Source organism: Mustela lutreola, chromosome 3, assembly GCF_030435805.1.
Source record: "Mustela lutreola isolate mMusLut2 chromosome 3, mMusLut2.pri, whole genome shotgun sequence".
NCBI lineage: Eukaryota > Metazoa > Chordata > Mammalia > Carnivora > Mustelidae > Mustela > Mustela lutreola.
Window position 1 is genome coordinate 161,691,419 of NC_081292.1, and position 23,292 is coordinate 161,714,710.

The 23,292-nt window shown below is 38.1% G+C and overlaps 1 protein-coding gene across 20 annotated transcripts in view; it reads left to right on the plus strand.

Annotated features, from left to right (window-relative positions):
• The window catches only part of NEB (nebulin), a 215,212-nt gene that overhangs the window by 89,659 nt on the left and 102,261 nt on the right, over positions 1 to 23,292 (plus strand). For all 20 annotated transcript variants that reach the window (XM_059167362.1, XM_059167344.1, XM_059167346.1 and 17 more), the window contains exons 64-76: positions 742 to 849; positions 2,447 to 2,758; positions 4,940 to 5,143; positions 5,917 to 6,021; positions 7,436 to 7,543; positions 8,789 to 9,100; positions 9,419 to 9,622; positions 10,340 to 10,444; positions 15,160 to 15,267; positions 16,827 to 17,138; positions 18,350 to 18,553; positions 19,016 to 19,120; positions 20,196 to 20,303. In XM_059167362.1, the coding sequence (XP_059023345.1) occupies positions 742 to 849; positions 2,447 to 2,758; positions 4,940 to 5,143; positions 5,917 to 6,021; positions 7,436 to 7,543; positions 8,789 to 9,100; positions 9,419 to 9,622; positions 10,340 to 10,444; positions 15,160 to 15,267; positions 16,827 to 17,138; positions 18,350 to 18,553; positions 19,016 to 19,120; positions 20,196 to 20,303 (2,295 nt within the window). The remainder of the gene's footprint in view (positions 1 to 741; positions 850 to 2,446; positions 2,759 to 4,939; positions 5,144 to 5,916; positions 6,022 to 7,435; positions 7,544 to 8,788; positions 9,101 to 9,418; positions 9,623 to 10,339; positions 10,445 to 15,159; positions 15,268 to 16,826; positions 17,139 to 18,349; positions 18,554 to 19,015; positions 19,121 to 20,195; positions 20,304 to 23,292) is intronic.

Consider the following 23,292-nt stretch of genomic DNA (forward strand, 5'->3'; position numbering starts at 1 on the left):
TCCATTTGACACCCCTGCACTTTCTCTCCTTTGTGCTTTGATTCATGCAATGCCCTCTGGCCTTGACTGCCATCCTAGTCTCCGGAAACCACACTCATTACTCAAGGTTTAGTACAAAGATCAGTCTCTCTGCAAAAACTTTCTTGATTCTCAATTCAGAATTGATTGTTCCTCCCTGGAGCTCTTTGTCAATGATATGGTTAAATCACCTCTTGTGGTTTGACTTTTTGGTAGCTTGTCTGCAGTCTACCAGTCTTTCCATCAGTTCTCCCACAACCTTGACAATGGAAGAAGTCTCCTACTTCTCTTTGATTCCCAAGTACCCAGCACCATCAAAGCACAGCTGGTGCAGAATCAGTGTGGATTGAATTAATTTCCATGATCAACAGTTAATCAAGTCTTTCCCTCTTATCCACATTTTGCCACCTTAGGTGCACAAGTTTCAGCTTAATTTTTTAGTTCTCGTCAAAACTGACTGATGGGTTGTAACTAAAAATTTTGAAACAGTGGATAATATCTATATTTCATTAATTTCACACAAGTTTTACAATGAAAAACAAAGCTGCAATGTTCTATGTAAACATCATTTTTAAGTCTAAGCAAAGGCTTAGAACACTCAGTGGGAGATTATTATAGGTGCCTACCTGTGTTGAACTTAGTAAATTATTTTAGTCCCCTGTCAATTTTGGGGCATAAATGTCAACATCTATGTGTGTCTATATATTTTTTGCCCAAACTTAGACTCTGTATAAACTCGCCAATGAAGAAGCAAAGAAGAAAGGCTACGACCTGCGAGCCGATGCCATCCCAATCGTGGCGGCCAAGGCCTCCCGGGACATCGCCAGTGATGTGAGTTCCAGCATCGCCCCAAGTATATAATCAGGCTGAAGTGATGTTGTCACTGAGCTAAATCTTCAAAAAGAACTTTCCTTGCCCTTTGGAAATAAGTCCTAGTATATTTATGTGGGATTTTTCAAAAACCTAGTTTTGAAAAGTTTTGTTAGTTTTGAGGGAAGTGAAAAATTCGATATTCGTACAAGCAGTTTATAACCTTTAGGACACAGCATCTTCAATGAAAACTGACCCGCTGAAAACAGAGAAAGATCCATTCACGTGGGAATTATTAGAGTAAAGCTGCAGGCTTGGAGATATAAAAATTTTCACGGTGCTTCTAGGAAGTATAACTCAGAAACTAAAGTACCCCCCGTGAGAATCGGGTCCTGGCTTTATGTGACATTTTACTAACAATATTTACAAAATTCGTAGGACACATGCCATTATAATTCAGTGGATCAATATCAGAGGTGGCTACGAGCCCAAGGTTGTACCCTTAATAACAGCTCGTGGCTGTCTAGCACATACCTCCCAGAATAAATCCATCATCCCTTCCTGGTGCCTCAACCTATTCTTGAAGAACAGACCACTGTTCTAAAAATCAAGGGCCCAGTATTTGGGGATACAGCAATACACTTCCCTTTATGTTGTTGGTGACTCATTTTAGTTCATGTATGTTGGGCCTCTCCGTGAGTTTATGTCAATAATTATAAATAACAATAATAACTAGAAAGTATTGTGAATTCTGTGCTAAGAGCTTGACATGTGATATCTTATACTTCATAATTATCCTAGGATATAAGCAATGTCATTATCCCTGTTTTGTGGATTGCTTAAGCAACTTGTCTAAAATCAAACTCATAGTAGGTGGTGGAATTAAAATTGAGACAACCTCATTACTTCCCACTGTACCATACTGCGTCCTGCTGATCCCTCCATACTTTTCTTAGTGGTCTTTGAGACTAGAGGCATGTATTTTGAATAACTGGCTCAGATCCCAGGACAATGTCATTGAACATGGAATAATAAAAACATTCTTGGCCTATGCAGGAGTAGAACCCAGGAGTTTTTTGGAGCATGTTCTAACCAATTGGACTGCTACCACAGCTTCACTAGTATAATAATTCTGGTATTGTATTAGCATACTAGTGGTATACTGTTTGTTTATATTAGTATAATAACTGGTATACTAAACTAGGTCCTTGACCTAGAGTACTGCATCTTTCCAGGAACCAGACACTCATTTTATGACTTATGAAACATGCCATGTTGCCAAGTGCATCTCTTTCCTGACATACTTTTAGTACCTAAAATTCATTTCTCCAAATTCCCTTGTTCAAATGGCCTCTCCCTCCTGTGGGCACTACCTTCCTCCAGAATTATTCTTTATTACCAAGCCATAGGTGATTTGGGTTATGTACTACAATTATATGGATTCCATCTATGTTCTTAGCTCTATAAGCTTCAAGGGTAAAGGTCAGGATACCAGCTTGAGGTTATGTTTATTAGCAAAAGTCACCTTACAGCTTTGATGTAAGCAAGGTGATTTTGTACAGACTTTTGACCTCCAAGGGCTTATAATAAAAACCTGACTTGTGTGTTTCCATCTCAGTACAAATACAAAGATGGTTACCGCAAGCAGCTTGGCCACCACATTGGAGCCCGGGACATCAAAGATGACCCCAAGATGATGTGGTCCATGCATGTGGCCAAGATCCAGAGTGACAGGGAGTACAAGAAGGACTTCGAGAAGTGGAAGACCAAGTTCAGCAGCCCAGTGGACATGCTAGGAGTGGTCCTGGCCAAGAAGTGCCAGACCTTAGTCAGTGACATAGACTACAAGAACTACCTGCACCAGTGGACGTGCCTGCCTGACCAGAATGACGTCATCCATGCTCGACAAGCCTATGACCTCCAGAGCGATGTGAGTACAGCTTCCATAAAAGAGCGGTGTTCAGAAATAATTGAAACTCTATAAAAGTTGTCCTTCATATGCAACCCCTTCTCCCACGTAAGCTAAGATTTATTGATCAATGAGTGAGATCTCAATCAGAATAAACTTTTATTATTGCTTTTTTGAATGTAAGTGAAGTTGACAAGCTGGATTTGGTCCTATAAAGAAAAGAATTAAGCGATGTTAGAATTCAGAGTCCACCAGATGGAGACATTTCTTTTATTCTTGTAGGGGGGTAGAAATAACACATTTTTATATTAAAAATAAATTACTCTGAAGTTTGTTTTTAGATTCTTTGCAAACCAAACAAGGTTCTCATGAGAATTCTGATGCCTGCTACAATGTTAATTGTTACTCTTATGAAATAAGAGAAGTTGCTGTGTTTGTAAACTACTGGGTCAGTTCATTGCATTGTCTTCTCTTAGCACCGCTCAGAATGGCTCTCCGTGGAGCGGTCACGTGGAAATGGCGGACCCTAGTACCTAGTGCCGCTGCTTTCTATATCAATCTGGATCTGAGAAGCACAGTTCCTAACTGTTTGAAGGGATTATTAAACATTAGAGGATTTGGGAGGACAGTAATTGACCCTTACCAGAAACTATGCAAGCTCACCTAGGAAACCACCCACACTTGTTCTGTAGTTTTTGACACACCCACCCTGTGTTTTGCAACTGTGTCCAAAAAGAAAGGCTTTGCCTGTGCATGAAAGAGAGTTAAAATGGCTAATGTCACCCCCGGAATGACAGTGTTGACTGACAGCCTGACTGCATCTGTCTGTTAGTTGGGTGCCTTTCCAAGATCTCCTCCCCAACCCTGCGATAAACAGCCTTAATGGTTATTTGAAAGTTAACAGTCGTTTGAAAGTTAAAAAGCACTTCAGAGGTATGAAATGTTATTGTTTTCATTCTTGGAGTTGTTATTTTGGGGGCAATTAGTAGTCAGCGTAGGGCAATTCCAACAGGCTTTTTGTCTAGACTGCAAAATAGCAGTCTCTATTTTCTGCCTAATTGCTGTTATGGGTAAAATCCTTCCACTGAGCTGGGCAAAGGTCCAGTTCCTTTGCTGTGAAGTAGTTATGAATACTTAATGGGTTCACAAAAATCCTTAGCAGAAAAATGTTTTAAGGGGCGTCTGGGTGGCTCAGTGGGTTAAGCTGCTGCCTTCGGCTCAGGTCATGATCTCAGGGTCCTGGGATCGAGTCCCGCATCGGGCTCTCTGCTCAGCAGGGAGCCTGCTTCCTCCTCTCTCTCTCTGCCTGCCTCTCTGCCTACTTGTAATCTCTCCCTGTCAAATAAATAAATAAAATCTTTAAAAAAAATGTTTTAAAATAAATCATAGGAGAAAAGTATGGAAAGACAATTCTGGAAAGGAGTCCCTCTTAATCATCCTGAGTACTTGGTGGGAAGAGACTGGACTTTGGACCAATGTCATGGTGGTTTATTGCCCTGAGCCTTGAGCAATGCTAAGGCTGGGAAAAGTCTGCTCAGGGCTTCAGTGGCTCTGTGTCATTCCCATAGCTTCACTTCTTTTTGTGTTTACTCTTAAAGAGCATTACAGATATTTTGAAAGAGGAGGAAAAAAAGACAGAAGGCAATAAAACCGAACATAATCTAACCACTGAAAAAGCCTACTCCTGCTCATGTAATTTATTCACATACATTGTTTTATGTTTGTTCTTCATGTAATGTTATATTAATGACATTTCTACAAGTAACCAATATTCTTTACAATATGGCTTTTAATAACTACAGAGAATTTCTTCAGACTAGGCCTAACATGTATTTACTGGTAGCCTGTGGCTGGACGTATCTGTGGTTTCTCCCATTCTGGGATGCTGTTGTTTTCCTGTACACATGGACGTTATAATAATATTCACTGAACTGAACAACAAAAGATACTAGTTTAGATTTTTCTTTCCTTACAACCGGAAGCATATGGTCACTTTTTGTCATGGCCAGGAGACATCTCTGGGTTGTTTTTGACACAGTTGCTCTTTTAGTCTTCCTGACACAGAGAGCTTATTTTCTATTAAAAAACAATAACACAGCAGCTTATCCATATTGTGCACTATTTATTACTAATTGTCTTGGCTTCTGTACCCAAAATCTTTTAATCTTGCTGAAGAGCTTCTGCCATTTTTCTTCTTCACAGAACGTTTACAAATCAGATCTCCAATGGCTGAGAGGCATCGGCTGGGTCCCCATTGGGTCTCTGGATTTGGTCAAGTGCAAGAGAGCTGCAGAGATACTGAGTGACAACATCTACCGCCAGCCTCCCGACCAGTTCAAGTTCACTAGTGTGCCTGATTCCCTGGAGCAGGTGCTGGCCAAGAACAATGCCCTCAATATGAACAAGGTGAGCCCCAGCTGCCTCCAGCCTCTTTAACATGCCGGAGATGCTGCTATACTCTAATGACTAGTGCACTTAAAATTATTCGTTGAAGTGGAGGGTCACATTTACCTCCTAAATTACACACTTGAAATCCTCCAAATAATTTCTATTATTCCCAGTTTTAACCTAGATAACTAATACTAAGGCTCCAACCGTAAATTGAATACCGTATACCCAAGTTTGGTTTCTTTTTCCTACTAGATTAGTGATAGTTGTGTTTATTTTGACTTTTTGTTATTCCTATTTCAAGTGGTTTTTAAAGGTTTTTTATTTAAATAAAATTTAACGTATACCATATTATTTGTTTCAGAGGTAGAATTTAGTGATTCATCAGTCTTATATAGTATGCAGTACTGGTTCCATCTCATGTCCTCCTTAACGCCTAGCACCCAGTTACCCCATCCGCCCATCCAGTTCCCCTCCAGCAACCTTCAGTTTGTTTCCTGGAGTGAAGAGTCTCTTATGGTTTGCCTCCTCCTCTGTTTTCATCTTACTTTGTTTTTCCTTCCCTTCCCCTATGCTCATCTGTTTTATCTCTTAAATCCTGCCTATGAGTGAAATGATATGGTATTTGTCTTTCTCTGACTTATTTCACTTCGAGTGATACCCTCCAGTTCCAACCATGTCATTGCAAATGGCTGGATTTCATTCTTTTTGGTGGCTGAGTAATATTCCATGGCATATATATATACATACCACACCTTCACATGGTTTTCTATCAACATCTTCTTTGATAGCGTTTATATACAGAGGCCTGGGACAAAGACAAGACTCAAGTTCATATAATGCCTGATACCCCGGAGATCACGTTGGCAAGACAGAACAAGCTCAACTACAGTGAGGTAAGTGCAAACGTTGGTGCTACACTGATTTTGTTATCATTGTTACCGTTTGTTTTCCTGCATTTACTTTTGTGGAGATTCTCAGGCCTCAGCTATTGTGGTGCGTTTGGCTCTGTGATATGAACACTTATCACAGCCTTTCATTTCTGGGTTAAATATTATATGCTGTAGGATTCCATGGGCAAACTGAAGGCACGTTATCTTTTTAGTTGCCAGTATGGGTAGGTGGGGCTGAGGAGTATTTTTGGTATTTCTAAGCAGTAAGATGATCAGATAAAATAGTAGCTCAGTATTCATACTGAAATACTACTTATTGTTTACCTAATATTCAAGTTCAGCTGGGCATGCTATATTTTTATTTGCTAAATCTGGCAGTCTTACCAAGGGGGACTCTGATAATATCTACTTTTTCCCTTCCTGGATCCTAAATAAAATTGAGAGGTAAAACAAAGGAATATAATAATAAAAGTTGAAATCTCACATTTTATGCCATCTCATACAAAGATGTATTTGTATGAGAACTAACGGAGTCTAACCGAATCCCAGAATTAGGTTCCCAGAAGCAGAGGCCTCACTGGAGCAGGGCAGTCAGCTCCCCTCCCGTCAGGGCTAGAGCCCAGAGAAGCAGAGAAGAGCACTAGGCTTATTCCTAGAGGGACATGGTCAAAGCTTAGCAGGGAGTGCCCAGTTATCCCATCCCTAATGGTGAAATGAATCATTAAGTCATTTTACCTCTTCACAGGCAGAGAGGAAAGGGGCAGAAAAAGGAGAAAGGTCAGAGAAAAATAATTGAGCTCCTTCTATAGAAAGAAAGCCTCAGGTGTGGGAAAGAAGTGTTCTCTGAACAGCACCGATTTTTTTTTTTTTTAAGTAAAATGCAATCTATAGCTGCATGTTTTACTAATATGATACAATCAAAATTTAGACCCTTAAAGTTGTGATTATAGTCCAGTTAGCTTAGTTTTAAATTGTACTTCAGTCTTTTTCTCATTCTCATTTTTTAAACATTATAAAGAATTACGTGATTTTGAAAGATGTTTTAATAAAGAAATGGATAAAAGTATATGTGTATATATTTTATATATATACGACTAATAAACATTGTTCTTGAGTTATTTTTTACTTAGCATGTAGAAATTGATACTTTGTCAATTGATCTCTACTATTAGATTATACATTATATCAAACCACATGATATGTATTAATCTACAATATATAATGGACTAATATATCAACTTGTGTTAACTGATCTCATTTCTAAAGCTGTGTATATTTTCTTTTTGGTAAGATATAATTTATTTGCTTTCAATATTGCTAGGTTATTTCTAGAGTCTGTCCTTTATAAAATTACTCTTTAGTAATCTCCCAGTTGTCGCTGTCAAACCTTTTGCTTTAACTCTGACACTCTTTGTAGACTCTGTATAAACTCGCCAATGAAGAAGCAAAGAAGAAAGGCTACGACCTGCGAGCCGATGCCATCCCAATCGTGGCGGCCAAGGCCTCCCGGGACATTGCCAGTGATGTGAGTAGCAACACTCTGTGTATGTGCATGTAGATGGGGGGAATGATCATCATTACAGCAGGGAGATGCATCTCCGTGCCAGTTAAAGCATACTTATTGTGCTTTAAATGGAAAAAAAAAAAAAAAAAGTTTTTCATCGGAAAAACTCTTACATGTTTAAGTCTGAATCACTTTAATATTCATGTCCCATAGGTAGAGAGGGTATCCTGAACTTCAAGATAAAGTTGAATTTGAATCTATAGTTGCTCATATCTATAGTTATGAGACATTTATCTCCATATCTTGAACACGTAGCTTATAGAGAAATGAGAAAATGCCAGAAGGGTTAAAAAAAAAATAACTTGGTTACATGTGTTGGCTCAACATCTGAAAAAGACCGTGTTCAGCCAGATCTAGGAAAATGTGCATTTCAATGAATCTGATCTGGATTTTTGCCAACCCTTTCTTTGGAAAATTACCTTAAGTGTTTCCTTTTGAGTTCTTATCAAATGAAAACAGAAAAAGGCAGACAACCAAAAGCAATAAAATGGTGATCCTGATTGTCTTTCTGCTGTCCTCTGAAAGAAGTGGGTCCTTTGGTGAAGAATTCAGGCTTCCATAAGTATACTTTAGGATTTGTGTGATGTTGTTGCCTAAAGTAAAGAGAGAATATCCACTCAGAACTTACACCATCTCCAAAACGCTTTCTTTAGTTATATAACCTGTTTTCTCACTTGGCGAATCCCAAGAAATGCCAGCCAGATTTGATGTCCAGCAGAGCAGGGAATGCAGGATAGAAAACACAAGCCAGTCCATTTTAGGGAGTCAGATGACACAGTGAAGGTCAACAGAGCTAGAACTGGGAGGCCTGAGGGATGCATAGGGGAGGTAATATAGTACCTGTGGACTGGGGAATAGCATTTGAAAAATTGTATGTAAATTTCTGCATTAGTGATTTCACTGACCCAAGATGAAGAAAAGGCAGTGTACTGCCATGACTGATATTCTGGAAGTGTTGCTGCCTTTATTTCCAGGGACTTAATGTCTACAAACCATAGAACTATGTAGTTTGGCCTGTTTTCCCATTAGAGAATTGCTACAGTCAAATCAGAGTTTAGGATGAAGAGATGAGTTGATATTCAGATGATTCCAAATTTATTTTAAATTTGACACTTTAAGTGATTTTTTAAAATGATGTTTTAAACTAACAATACTTTTAGTTCTTTCTATTCATGCTTATTTTTTAAATGACTACTTTTATTTCAGTACAAATACAAAGATGGTTACCGAAAACAACTTGGCCATCACATTGGAGCCCGAAATGTTGAGGATGACCCCAAGATAATGTGGTCTATGCATGTGGCCAAGATTCAGAGTGACAGGGAGTACAAGAAGGACTTTGAGAAGTGGAAGACCAAGTTCAGCAGCCCAGTGGACATGCTGGGGTTGGTGCTGGCTAAGAAGTGCCAGGCCTTAGTCAGTGACGTAGACTATAGACATCCCCTACACGAATGGATGTGTCTGCCTGATCAGAATGACGTCATCCATGCTCGACAGGCCTATGACCTCCAGAGTGACGTGAGTACTAGGACCCATTTTATATGCCACCGGTGACGGTGCTTATGATAGTAATGCACGGTGATACATAGATAATGGTCTAGGATTAGGCTGAGGCCTCAGAAGTAATAACATTTTTTCTCTCTGCCTCTCATTGAGTGTGTCTTACTTTCCTATAGGAGAGAACATGATACTATGAAGGTCTAATTGGGCTTTGTATTTGAAAAGACATAGACGTGAAGTTTGGCTATTAAAGTTTTTCAGCCTTTTTCTTTCATTTTTTAAAGCAGGTGTCATAACAGCTTAAGTAAGACTTGCTTTTGTGTTTGATCTCACCAGAACGTTTACAAGTCAGATCTCCAGTGGCTGAGAGGCATCGGCTGGGTCCCCATTGGGTCTCTGGATTTGGTCAAGTGCAAGAGAGCTGCAGAGATACTGAGTGACAACATCTACCGCCAGCCTCCGGACCAGTTCAAGTTCACCAGTGTGCCTGATTCCCTGGAGCAGGTGCTGGCCAAGAACAATGCCCTCAATATGAACAAGGTGAGCCCCCAATTGGGGGGAAACTAAAATGGAACCATATATCCTTGAGAATATCTATGGTTAATTTAGTGTTTTTCGTTTTATCCAACTGCCATATTGTGTTTAGGGTTTTGGTTGCATTCTCTATTCAGTTACATTAGGATTGCAAAAATGTATGTGGGAATTTCTGCTTTGACATCTCTTGTGAAATAGCCAGTGTAAAGAATAGGATAGATGTTCAGTGTTCAACTTGTTTGCAGCCAATGAGAGTAATACATGGTTTGATATCAAGGTTTCTTTCTTTCAGGTACTTATCTAGGTGAGTATGAAACAAACAAGTGAGATGCAGATCTCCATGATATTTATCGAAAAGAAATCTAGAGAAGGCATATCCAGTTATATTTGCAGTTAATAAACCACTAACAAAACCATGGGAAGTATTTAATGTAGATATAGTACATAAGGATATTTGTATATGCTTAGAAAATAGTTGCTTGTAATTTAATTGGAGGTGATCCTGTAACAAAACACATACTTTTTCTTTTCATATCTTAGCCCATGTTTATATTTAGTGACAATAAGTATCTTGTAATTTCAAAGAGATCAAAGACTATTGTCATATAGCACACAGCATGGATAGCGAGCAAGGCTGGCTTTCAAATTTGTCATGATCTCTAAATTAGAAACTCCATTTACAACATTGTTTTTCTAATTCATTACCGTTTTTATCATTCACAGCGCTTATACACAGAAGCCTGGGACAAAGACAAGACCCAAGTCCACATCATGCCTGATACACCCGAAATTATGTTGGCAAGACAAAATAAAATAAATTATAGTGAGGTAAGACCATTTATTTTGGTTTCTTGATCTGACCTCATTGATTTTGTTGTTGTTGATGTAGTAGTAAAGTTAGAATTCTGGATTTAATTCTCATGTGCATCAGTTAGCTTAGTTTTATCTTTTTATGCCCATTACCATACCCTGAATATTTATGCCATCTGTCAAAAGGTAGATAGATAAAATGATACAGAAGTAAATACAAAAATGTCTCTATGTCAGGAAAAGGAAAAAAACTCCCAACTATTAATGATTGAAACTTATAATTTTAATTTAAAAATGATTATTATTTATCAGATTAATACTTAAATATTTTGTGAGTTTTTGTTCAGTTACCTGTGAAATGAGATAAAAATACATATCTTAAAAATTTCTGTGGTGGCTAAGTAAAGTTGTATATAATATGCCCAGCATAGAGCCTGGCACAAAATAGATGCCTATTAACCTTTGATTTCTTCCTCATACACTCTAGTTACCATACATATTAGATTTATCTACCATGCTCAAAATAACTTGTTTATTTACAAGAACAAAAATGAGAATTCTCAAATCCATCCATTTCAAAATTGCCTAAGGACAATACAATATAATTTTTATGTGTTATCTCCTGCCTCCCGAAACTTGTCATCACATATCTTTGTAGTCCAGAAATATTGCTGCAGAAACAGCTTCTTGCCCAATTGTACTTGCCAAAGTTAACAATTATCTGGTTTATCCAACAAGAAATTGATTTCTTACATGTTTGTGTGTCTTCGTTAAAAAAAAAAAAAAAAAAAAAAAAAAGGATTTTTTTCTTCAGTTTGAGAACATTGGAAAATTAAGTACTCATTTTCAAGACTTGACCATATTCAATCTCCTATCGGCATTAACTACTTCTGACTATAATTATGTGACCCTAAAGAAAAGGCATGTTTGTATCAAGTAACCATGACAAGTGAAATGAAGAGGATATGATTTCCCTCGCTCCAGCGTGATGAAGTAGACCAGCAGACAAGCCTAAGCCTAAGTATTTGATTGCCCATGGTAATTTGAGCGATTTTTCTCTTGGCCACAGAGATTCTCTGTTGGTTTAACTTTTCCAAAGAAGTCTGTCTCACCCTAGACAGATGAAGTTAGTTTCTATCCCAAACTGTAATGATGCTTTTACCTTTCCCTTTTGTTCAAATGAGGTCAGATGAGATAGGTGGCTTTTTGTTTGTTTGTTTTCAGACTGAGAGGAAATTGAAGCTTTTATTTCTATAATTTTCAGCTGGATTAATTTTCTTTAAAATTACATGAGGATGTTAATTCCCTAAGGGCTGTACCCTGAAGATTAGATTTCAGAATGGCTCTCTTGAGTTTTTCCTCAACCCAACTGGTACCTTCATTCCATACTTAGCTCAATAAATACATACCAAATAAACAAAGCAACCACATTTTACTTTTTTTCTCTTAAATTCTCATTTACCTGTTCTATCTAGTTCTCTTGGGTAAATAACATACCAAACAAGGTTTAAAACGTGGTCTTGAATGGTAACCAAAAGTATTCTCTTCTTTGAAGCCCTGAATCTTTTTCAAATGTTGAAAGAATGAAATAAATTTATTTGTTTGGCCTGAAGACATGAGTTGATTTAAACATATTTTTCCACTTATGCATAAGGACAGAGTCCTCCAAGGAAAAATATAATAGAGGAGCTATTTGGCTCTCCAGTTTCAAAATAAACATTTCTAGGAATTTTTAAGACCAAATACCCTTAGGATTATATCTCAAATGTATCAAATTTATTCTTATTTTTCACTTTAGCTTTTCCTTGTAAAATCTTATCCTGGGAAGAATGCAATTTGTCACATATTAATAATCTACACTAAAAACATACAATAACTTCCTTCTAGGACTCTTAGATCATTTAAAAATTAAGCACCTCTGCATCATATTTAAAATTCAGATATTATTCCAGTATTTTTAATTCAATCTAACATGAGAATGGGGCATAATAATGAAGCAATTAGTTTTCATTATTGCTGCCACACTATTTAAAGCCTTGCCTTACATTTAAAATGTTGTTTTTTACAGCCTTTATACAATGACAAAATACTGAACATTGTAACAGGAAGACAGATAAAGCCCTAAAGAATCAAGGTCATTGTTTGCCCTTAAAACCATCAGTGGTTTCTGAGTCCCTTTTTCAGAACTGTCTACGGGTTCTGTGACTGCTTTCCTTGACTCAGTAACACTTAGCAGAGGAAAGGGGAGAAACTGGGATTAAGAATTAAGTTACACCATCATAGACGGGTTTAAGAACTGTGTCTCTGGCGGCGTAAAGATGAGCTACCTTCAAATTTTAGGTGTCCTTGAGCTGTAACACGATGTCTTTCCAATAGGGATGCTGGCTTGCATTGTTTTAAGCACTTAACATAGCTGCACTTTCCTGGTACCATTCTAAGTTACCTGCCTGGGAGGGCCCTGTGTTAAGGTGGGGTCCACTTCTTTCTTGGCCACTCTTCTTTCACTTTAAAACAAAAGCACTGATTAAAGGCCCAGAAACAGATGAGATAGCCAAATGCTACTCGTGTTCCTGAACTGGATTCTAGGTAGAAAAACAATATTGTTCTAATGGACATTACTAGGACAGTTGGTGACATTTGAATATTCACTATCTATTAGATAGCAGTATTATGTTAGTATTAAACTTCCCAAATTTAATAAATATACTATGACTGTAAAAATGACTTTATTCTTAGGCAATACATGAGCTTAAGTGTTTAGAAGTAGAAGTCATGATGTCTACAATTTATTCATGATTAGTCCTTATTATTGGAAATAAGTCATATACATACCACATATACACATAAGAGAAAGATGAAGTAAGTATGGCTAAAAAAAAAAAGTGCTGATATCTGGGTAGCTGGAAGTTCACTGTACTAAAAACTTTTCTGTAGGTTTGAAGTTTTTCAAAATAAGAAAAATGCACATTTTTAAATATTAAAACATGCATTAAGATATTTGATTAGAAAAGATTTTATAAAGATTTTATTTCTTTTTTTTTTTTAAGATTTTATTTATTTATATTTGACAGAGAGAAATCACAAGTAGATGGAGAGGCAGGCAGAGAGAGAGAGAGGGAAGCAGGCTCCCTGCTGAGCAGAGAGCCTGATGCGGGACTCGATCCCAGGACCCTGAGATCATGACCTGAGCCGAAGGCAGCGGCTTAACCCACTGAGCCACCCAGGCGCTCTATTTCTTTTTTTTTTAAGATTTTTTTTTTTTTTTTTTAAATTTGACAGACAGAGATCATAAGTAGGCTGAGAGGCAGGCAGAGAGAGAGAGATGGAGAGAGAGTGGAAGAAGCAGGCTCCTCAGCAAGCAGAGAGCCCGATGCAGGGCTCGATCCCAGGATCCTGGGATCATGACCTGAGCCGAAGGCAGAGGCTTAGCCCACTGAGCCACCCAGGTGCCCCAAGATTTTATTTCTTAAAAGAAAAAAGAAAGGCATACCTGTGCCAGCTGATAATGTGATGCATGCCTGACAGTTTTAAAAAACAAAAAAACTGTGCCAGACAATGTAATTAATTAATATCCACCAAAACCTTTTTCAATCAAGGTATCATGAATTCCTATAAATCACAAAAATAACAAGATGTAATAAGTTTTATTTTTAAAAAGTATCAAAATGTGTATCTTATTTATCATGTTTTAATTAAAAAACAATATAAATTTGTTTTAACACAATATAGGATTGGTCAAAATTTTTATAGGTGGCTCACAAGCAAAAGGGGCTGACTGCCTCAGTACAGATGATTTGTTTAATGCACTGGTTCTCAAACAATGTTCCCGTAGCACACCTGTGTTCCATGGTCTGTGTTTATCTGCCCTACCACAGAAAATGAACTGTCAGGTGGTTTTTCTGGTTTACGGAAAAATTTGTCAAATACAATTTTTTCTGTTTTGTGCTTTCAACTCCTAAATCCTTGGTACCTGCTATTACTATATCTGCTAGCAGTTTTCAGCAGCTGACAATATGAATAGGGAGCAAATCAATATTAACAGACATTCAGGAACAGCAGATTAGCCTTAGTTCACTGTTCATTTTGCATATGTACTCACAGTGGTAAGTATTGTGTATTTTTACACAATACCTAATGAAATTGTTTTTTGCTAATGAAATTGTTTCTAATTCAAATTTGGAGTTAAATAAATCAACATTTCATGGTCATGTTATGAGAAGAGCAAGTGCTGAACCAATCCAACACATTTGGAAGTTATTGACTTGGTGTCTAAAATCTATGAGGATTTGTCTAAGAGAATTTGCAATTTTAAAACCTGCTGAATGTAAAATTGTACCTTTTATTTTTTATTTTTATTTTTTTTTTAAAGATTTTATTTATTTATTTGACAGAGAGAGATCACAAATAGGCAGAGAGGCAGGCAGAGAGAGAGGAGGAAGCAGGCTCCCTGCTGAGCAGAGAGCCCGATGCGGGACTCAATCCCAGGACCCTGAGATCATGACCTGAGCTGAAGGCAGCGGCTTAACCCACTGAGCCACCCAGGCGCCCTAAAATTGTACCTTTTAAATAGCTTGGATAAATAAAAAGTAAAAGAAAGAGATTTTTAAAAAAGATTTAAGGCTGAACATATTAGTACAGTTAGTTTTGCATGCAAAATAGTCTTCTTTCACCAAAAGTACGATTTTAGAGTGCAGTTGAGTACTGTATCTAAAAGCCATTACTTTTTCCCTCAGAACTGCTATCGCCAGGCCATGGAAGAAGCCAAGAAAGAAGGCTATGACTTGAGAAGTGATGCCATTCCCATTGTTGCTGCCAAGGCCTCCCGGGACATTGCCAGTGACGTAAGAGCTGATCACATCCTTCCCTTTGCTACCAACAGGCCAAACCCCTTGCACAGGGGATCGTAGCTGGAAATCTTTGTAGTCATCATCCATGGATCTGTAGCCCTCCATCTGAACTGCCTTTATTGTGTAGGCAAATAAATTGAGGATTTGAGACAGTAGATAACCTGCCCAAGATCACAAGCATCACAGAGACAAAACCTGGACTGCAATGTGGTTCTTTTGACTCTTGTTCTTTGGTGTTTGCTTAGTAAGATTGAGTACCTTGATTAAAGCTAGCTAGACATCTGTTGAGCTTCTCATAAAATCTTATAAGGTCTTCTCAGGATATACTCAAGACAAAGATGGCAGGAAAGAAGCAGGCTTTAACAGAGCTCTCCCCCATGACTTGAGGCAGGACAGAGAATAACAAAAAAGCTCTGTGTCCTTGGTGAGGGGTCCAGAAAATCAATATTCCTCTACCCCAAGAATGAAGACCTTAGATTCCTAGACAACTTCAATTTTAATCCAAATAGTAGAAATTGTTCATTTTTGTAGGTTTTTTTTTTAATCACGATTAAAGAAAACATAACATTTACTGTCTTAGCCATTTTCAAGTCTATAGCTCAGCAGTGTTAAGTGTACTCTCACTAATCTACAACAGCTTTCCAGAACTTTTTCTTTTGCAAAACTGGAAGTTTGTACCCATTAAAACAACAAAAATTGGCTATTTTTAAACTACCCTTCTAGATTATTTGTGTAGAGGAAATTAGTTATCAGAATGCCCTAGAAAAAAAGATTAATAAACTTTTCAGTTGAATCCACCCACATGACCAACTTCTGAGACCCTGTTTATCACTGTAATTGAACTCAACTTTTCACAATTCACTTTAAAAAAAATTTATTATTATTATCATTATTATTTTTTATTTTATTTATTCATCTGACAGACAGAGACCACAGGCAGTCAGAGAGGCAGGCAGAGAGAGAGAGAGGGAAGCAGGCTCCCCACCGAGCAGAGAGCCCAATGCGGGGCTCGATCCCAGGACCCTGGGACCACGACCTGAGCTGAAGGCAGAGGCTCTAACCCCCTGAGCCACCCAGGCGCCCCTCAAAATTCACTTTTTAATCACCTTTTATCAACATACATTTTTTTTACCATAGTATAAAGGGATTGTGGTGTTCTTCTGTGGAAATGTGCAAATGAGCACAACATCCTCCTTGATGGGAGTGAGCATTTTCTAATGTGTGGCGTCTCAGCAGCACGGGATGAAGCTGCCCTATAGTCTTTTACTTATTTGAGAAAGAGAGTGAGAGCGAGCATGAGGGCACTGGGGAGAGGCAGAGGTAGAAGCAGACTCCCCACTGAGCCAGGAGCCTGAGGACATGGGGCTCCATTTTAGGACCCATGAGATCATGACCTGAGCTAAAGGCAGTCGCTTAACCCACTGAGTCAGCCAGGTGCCCCGAAACCCCCCTGGAGTCTTAAGGATCTCATCACAAAAGAGCCTCATCACAGAAAGAATGACAGGAAGTAACTCTTGGTGCTCCCTTCTTACTCACTGGTTTCTTTCTTTCAGTACAAATACAAAGAAGCTTATCGCAGGCAGCTAGGCCACCACATTGGTGCCCGAGCAATACATGACGACCCCAAGATAATGTGGTCTCTGCACATTGCCAAAGTGCAGAGTGACCGTGAGTACAAGAAAGAATTTGAGAAATACAAGACCAGGTACACCAGCCCAGTGGACATGCTTGGCATTGTTCAGGCCAAGCAGTGTCAGACCTTAGTCAGTGATGTGGACTACAGACATCCTCTGCACGAGTGGACCTGCCTGCCCGACCAGAATGACATCATCCACGCTCGGAAAGCTTATGACCTCCAGAGCGACGTGAGTACCCTGAGGATGGTTCTGCACGTCGACAGCAAATCTAAGACGTGTCCCTGCCTTCTAATGCCAGTGAACTGGAATATATTTGTATATTTCAAACAACCCATGATTAAATGTTTAAAAAGCATTTCCCACAGAAAGCACTACAATTTATTTCAGGGTTTTCTTTCCCAAAACCCATATGGAAAAGAGGGAATAAGATATATATAGGCAAATATATATAGGTGTATTTCTTTTTGGTGATTCAGGCTTGCTTTGCATGAGCTAGGTGAAACTGAGTTCTCGAAAATATATAGCTGCACATTTTTGGCTGAAGAGGTAGAATTGTGGATGTGGAGGGAAGTGGAAGAGGAAGTATATTATGCTAAGTCATTTTAATAAACGTTCATATTTTATAACTACCAACAGGGAAATACTAAGATATTCCTGTCTTTTTCAAAACTGGTCATTTAATTCCTATAAACAGTTAGTATGCACTATTGAGAGTAAAATAAAATGAATAATTAGGGTAATAGCTAATATAATTTCTTTATAAGACCCCATTACACACTTGATATTTTGTGATTGTGAAGGTGGATATAAGTATGTCCTTAAAGTTCTCATTCCACATACACAATGTAGCTATGTGCGGTGATGGATGTTAGACTTCTTGTGATCATTTCACAATATATTCATATACTGAATCATCATGTGGGGACTTGAAACTAATATATTGTTACATATTATATTCCAATTTAAAATACAGATCAAGAGTGTGATTTGCAAGGGTTAACATTACTACATGTTGAAACTCATTACTGTAGTTGAATTTCACCTCTTTTCCCTTAAAAAAAAAAAAAGCAAGAGGTGTTGTGACTACAACACTCACATAGCACTGGTCTGAGTGTGGGGTCTTACTGGAAGCTATTAGAGTGGATTTTCCAAAGCTAAAGAAGTTCTGCTTTTGTGTAAAAATCCTATAATACCCTCAGGCACAGGTGTCTTCTACTTTTTATAAAAACTCTTTCACCATTCTTGGTATAATTCTCTGTACCAAAAAATGCTCAGGGAAGAACCTCGTTCTCAGGATTCAGTAATGCTTGTGAAGGAGTGAGAAGCTAGGCTGGGAGCTTTTATCTGTTCCTCTGTACTTTTGTATTTCTCTAACCATTTTGTGACAATGAATCTGAAACTTGAATTAGTAAATATGTTTCTTATCCATTGATTTGCAGAATTTATATAAGTCAGACCTTGAATGGCTGAGAGGCATTGGCTGGGTTCCAATTGGTTCCATAGAAGTTGTTAAAGCCAAAAGGGCCACAGAGATACTGAGTGATAACATCTACCGTCAGCGTCCAGAGACACTGAAATTCACCAGCATAACTGACACTCCGGAACAGGTGCTGGCCAAGAGCAATGCTATGAACATGAGTAAGGTGAGTTTTTAACCCCTTACTGTTAGATCGAGGGATTCACCATAGAAGAGGGTAAAAAAATCTGGCATGTTACTGCATTCCTATAATTCCTTTAGGATTCAGGATACCTTCTAGAGTGGTTTTTCCAATATACTACCATAGTCACTTACTAATACTTCAAGATAGTAAACTACTAAAAATACTATGTGCTGTAATTATTTCATAATTGCAGTTTAAGTACTGCAACCCAATTATACATTTCAGAATTGTTAAAGAATTTTAATAAGGAACAGTAACAACTGAGTCAGTGAAACAGTAAACTAGTAAGCTAAATACTCTTGGAAATAGTAATTTATCTACATGAAAGTAGGAATTTATGCAGCTTTAGTCATTTCACTTCTACTTTGTTTAGAGGAAAGGTGACATATAAAGGAAAAATATGAATGTCAAAGTAATTTTTCTCATCCTTTCTTTTTTTCACAGCGCTTATATACTGAAGCCTGGGACAATGATAAGAAAACAATCCATGTCATGCCGGATACACCAGAAATCATGCTTGCCAAACTGAACCGCATAAACTACAGTGATGTGAGTACACTGTTGATCATATAATGAACAGTAAGGCAAAAATGAGCAATTGTTTATTATTTCCTTAGTGTCATGTTTCAACTAATTTATTATACGTTGGTAGAAGAGAGTTCTCTCTTTATTCAGTTTTGTCTTGTGTGGTAGGTCCACAGTGTAGACTGGCCTTTTAGCAACTGGATATCAGAATGGAATGCTTATGAAGAACTACTTCAGTGGGACTAATATTCCTTTTGCCTTCCCCTACAGTGTGGGAGTCAAGTAATTACCTGATTAAACAGTTACTGAGCAGGAATATACTGTATTGGAACCCAGTGCATTATCATGCCCTGTATTATTCTGCTGCTTCAGTAACATGCTACCATTTAGTGTTCTTTGTAAGCATTGTTTCAGGCATCTCTGGACCAGCATTTTCATCAGGGCAGTTATCCTGAAAGCCTACTGTACAGATTGACTGTGGTCTGTGGTGATAGTCCATAGCAAAATGAGAAAAAATAAATACAATACTTGGAGTTTTTCTTAAATCCAAATATATTTAATTTGAAAATAATGTCCTTATTCTATCTTCTTCTGTACTATTAAGATGGCCTTTTTTTTTTTTTTTAAAGATTTTATTTATTTAGTTGACAGACCGAGATCACAAGTAGGCAGAGAGGCAGGCAGAGAGCCTGATGTGGGGCTCAATCCCAGGACCCTGGGATCATGACCTGAGCTGAAGGCAGAGGCTTTAACCCAGTGAGCCACCCAGGTGCCCCAAGATGGCCTTTCTTTTATATAATAATGGTGATAGTAGTTATTTTTTTTTTTAACATGTGCTTATTTCGCAAAATGAAATTTTGGCAACCACATACTGATCCATATATTTTTTAAAATTTAGCAATCAATAAAATCCCGAAGTTTCGAACATGTGCTTTAATAAAGGCCTTAAGCACCTATGAAGCAGTTTTGTAGAAACCCATCCTCACACTTGATTTTGTGGATTTCTTTCTACAGTTTAAATGAGGACAGGGAAGATTTAATAATAAACAGCTTTATTTTTTATGAAAAGAGTAATGATTAATGACTCTCTTTTCTACAGAAACTCTATAAACTTGCTTTGGAAGAGTCCAAGAAGGAAGGCTATGACTTACGTTTGGACGCCATCCCAATTCAGGCAGCCAAGGCTTCAAGAGATATTGCTAGCGATGTAAGTTGATGTTTTTGGAAGAGGCATTTCTTACTCAAAGATGTTCCCAAATGGCAGCTTTTGTCATTTTTCTTGCCAGAATTTTGGTTATCTCCACAAGTCTCAGTTTCATGTAGTGATTCCCCCATATACAACGTTGCAATTAAAGACAAAACCACAAGATACTGTGTCCATTATCCCTGTTAATCAGTCAGGGTCATAGAAGTATAGTCTTTAAAAATGAGTGTTTTATACACATTAAAAACGGGTTCATATTTTTGAATCTCAGAAGTTGAGCAGCAATTGTAAAAACATTGAAAGCACATCTAAGTCAGCCAATAAAAATGTGAATTCTTCCCCACTACTTCTATCCATTTATTCTGGCATTAAAGGAAGACTCGATGATGGATGTGTTTTAGAGTTTTGTTTCATTCTTTGTAACTTTTGATGAGGTTCTCCTACAAGATGCCCCTAACTGGTTCTATGGACAAACTGAGAAGTAACCGAAGCTTTTTCTCAGCGCTCACTTGTCTCTTCTCTGTATCCCTTCCCTTCTCATGAAAAACATCTCTTGAAGGTGTCTAATGTCTCATTTTGTACCAGAGCTTCTTAGAACCCAAATCCAAGCTTTCTCCTGGAAGTACCCTGTGCTGTAGACTTCTGCCTAATTCCTTCTATAATCAAAATGTTTTCTAGAGAAGCCCACACAATGATCATCTCACAGTAAAATGGGTCATGTTATTCTTTTTTTTTTTTTTTAAATTTTTTATTTTTTATAAACATATATTTTTTATATACATATATTTTTATCCCCAGGTCTGTGAATCACCAGGTTTACACACTTCACAGCACTCACCAAATCACATACCCTCCCCAATGTCCATAATCCCACCCCCTTCTCCCCAACCCCCTCCCCCCGGCAACCCTCAGTTTGTTTTGTGAGATTAAGAGTCACTTATGGTTTGTCTCCCTCCCAATCCCATCTTGTTTCATTTATTCTTCTACCCACTTAAGCCTCCATGTTGCATCACCACTTCCTCATATCAGGGAGATCATATGATAGTTGTCTTTCTCTGCTTGACTTATTTCGCTAAGCATGATACGCTCTAGTTCCATCCATGTTGTTGCAAATGGCAAGATTTCATTTCTTTTGATGGCTGCATAGTATTCCATTGTGTATATATACCACATCTTCTTGATCCATTCATCTGTTGATGGACATCTAGGTTCTTTCCATAGTTTGGCTATTGTGGACATTGCTGCTATAAACATTCGGGTGCATGTGTCCCTTTGGATCACTACATTTGTATCTTTAGGGTAAATACCCAATAGTGCAATTGCTGGGTCATAGGGCAGTTCTATTTTCAACATTTTGAGGAACCTCCATGCTGTTTTCCAGAGTGGCTGCACCAGCTTGCATTCCCACCAACAGTGTAGGAGGGTTCCCCTTTCTCCGCATCCTCGCCAGCATCTGTCATTTCCTGACTTGTTGATTTTAGCCATTCTGACTGGTGTGAGGTGATATCTCATTGTGGTTTTGATTTGTATTTCCCTGATGCCGAGTGATATGGAGCACTTTTTCATGTGTCTGTTCGCCATCTGGATGTCTTCTTTGCAGAAATGTCTGTTCATGTCTTCTGCCCATTTCTTGATTGGATTATTTGTTCTTTGGGTGTTGAGTTTGCTAAGTTCTTTATAGATTCTGGACACTAGTCCTTTATCTGATATGTCGTTTGCAAATATCTTCTCCCATTCTGTCAGTTGTCTTTTGATTTTGTTAACTGTTTCCTTTGCTGTGCAAAAGCTTTTGATCTTGATGAAATCCCAGTAGTTCATTTTTTCCCTTGCTTCCCTTGCCTTTTGCGTTGTTCCTAGGAAGATGTTGCTGCGGCAGAGGTCGAAGAGGTTGCTGCCCGTGTTCTCCTCAAGGATTTTGATGGATTCCTTTCGTACATTGAGGTCCTTCATCCATTTTGAGTCTATTTTTGTGTGTGGTGTAAGGAAATGGTCCAATTTCATTTTTCTGCATGTGGCTGTCCAATTTTCCCAGCACCATTTATTGAAAAGGCTGTCTTTTTTCCATTGGACATTCTTTCCTGCTTTGTCGAAGATTAGTTGACCATAGAGTTGAGGGTCTATTTCTGGGCTCTCTATTCTGTTCCATTGATCTATGTGTCTGTTTTTGTGCCAGTACCATGCTGTCTTGAGGATGACAGCTTTGTAATAAGAGCTTGAAGTCCGGAATTGTGATGCCACCAACGTTGGCTTTCTTTTTCAATATCCCTTTGGCTATTCGAGGTCTTTTCTGGTTCCATATAAATTTTAGCATTATTTGTTCCATTTCTTTGAAAAAGATGGATGGTACTTTGATAGGAATTGCATTAAATGTGTAGATTGCTTTAGGTAGCATAGACATTTTCACAATATTTATTCTTCCAATCCAGGAGCATGGAACATTTTTCCATTTCTTTGTGTCTTCCTCAATTTCTTTCATGAGTACTTTATAGTTTTCTGAGTATAGATTCTGTGTCTCTTTGGTTAGGTTTATTCCTAGGTATCTTATGGTTTTGGATGCAATTGTAAATGGGATTGACTCCTTAATATCTCTTTCTTCTGTCTTGCTGTTGGTGTAGAGAAATGCAACTGATTTCTGTGCATTGATTTTATATCCTGACACTTTACTGAATTCCTGTATAAGTTCTAGCAGTTTTGGAGTGGAGTCTTTTGGGTTTTCCACATATAGTATCATATCATCTGCGAAGAGTGATAATTTGACTTCTTCTTTGCCGATTTGGATGCCTTTAATTTCCTTTTGTTGTCTGATTGCTGAGGCTAGGACCTCTAGTACGATGTTGAATAGCAGTGGTGATAATGGACATCCCTGCCGTGTTCCTGACCTTAGCGGAAAAGCTTTCAGTTTTTCTCCATTGAGAATGATATTTGCGGTGGGTTTTTCATAGATGGCTTTGATGATATTGAGGTATGTGCCCTCTATCCCTACACTTTGAAG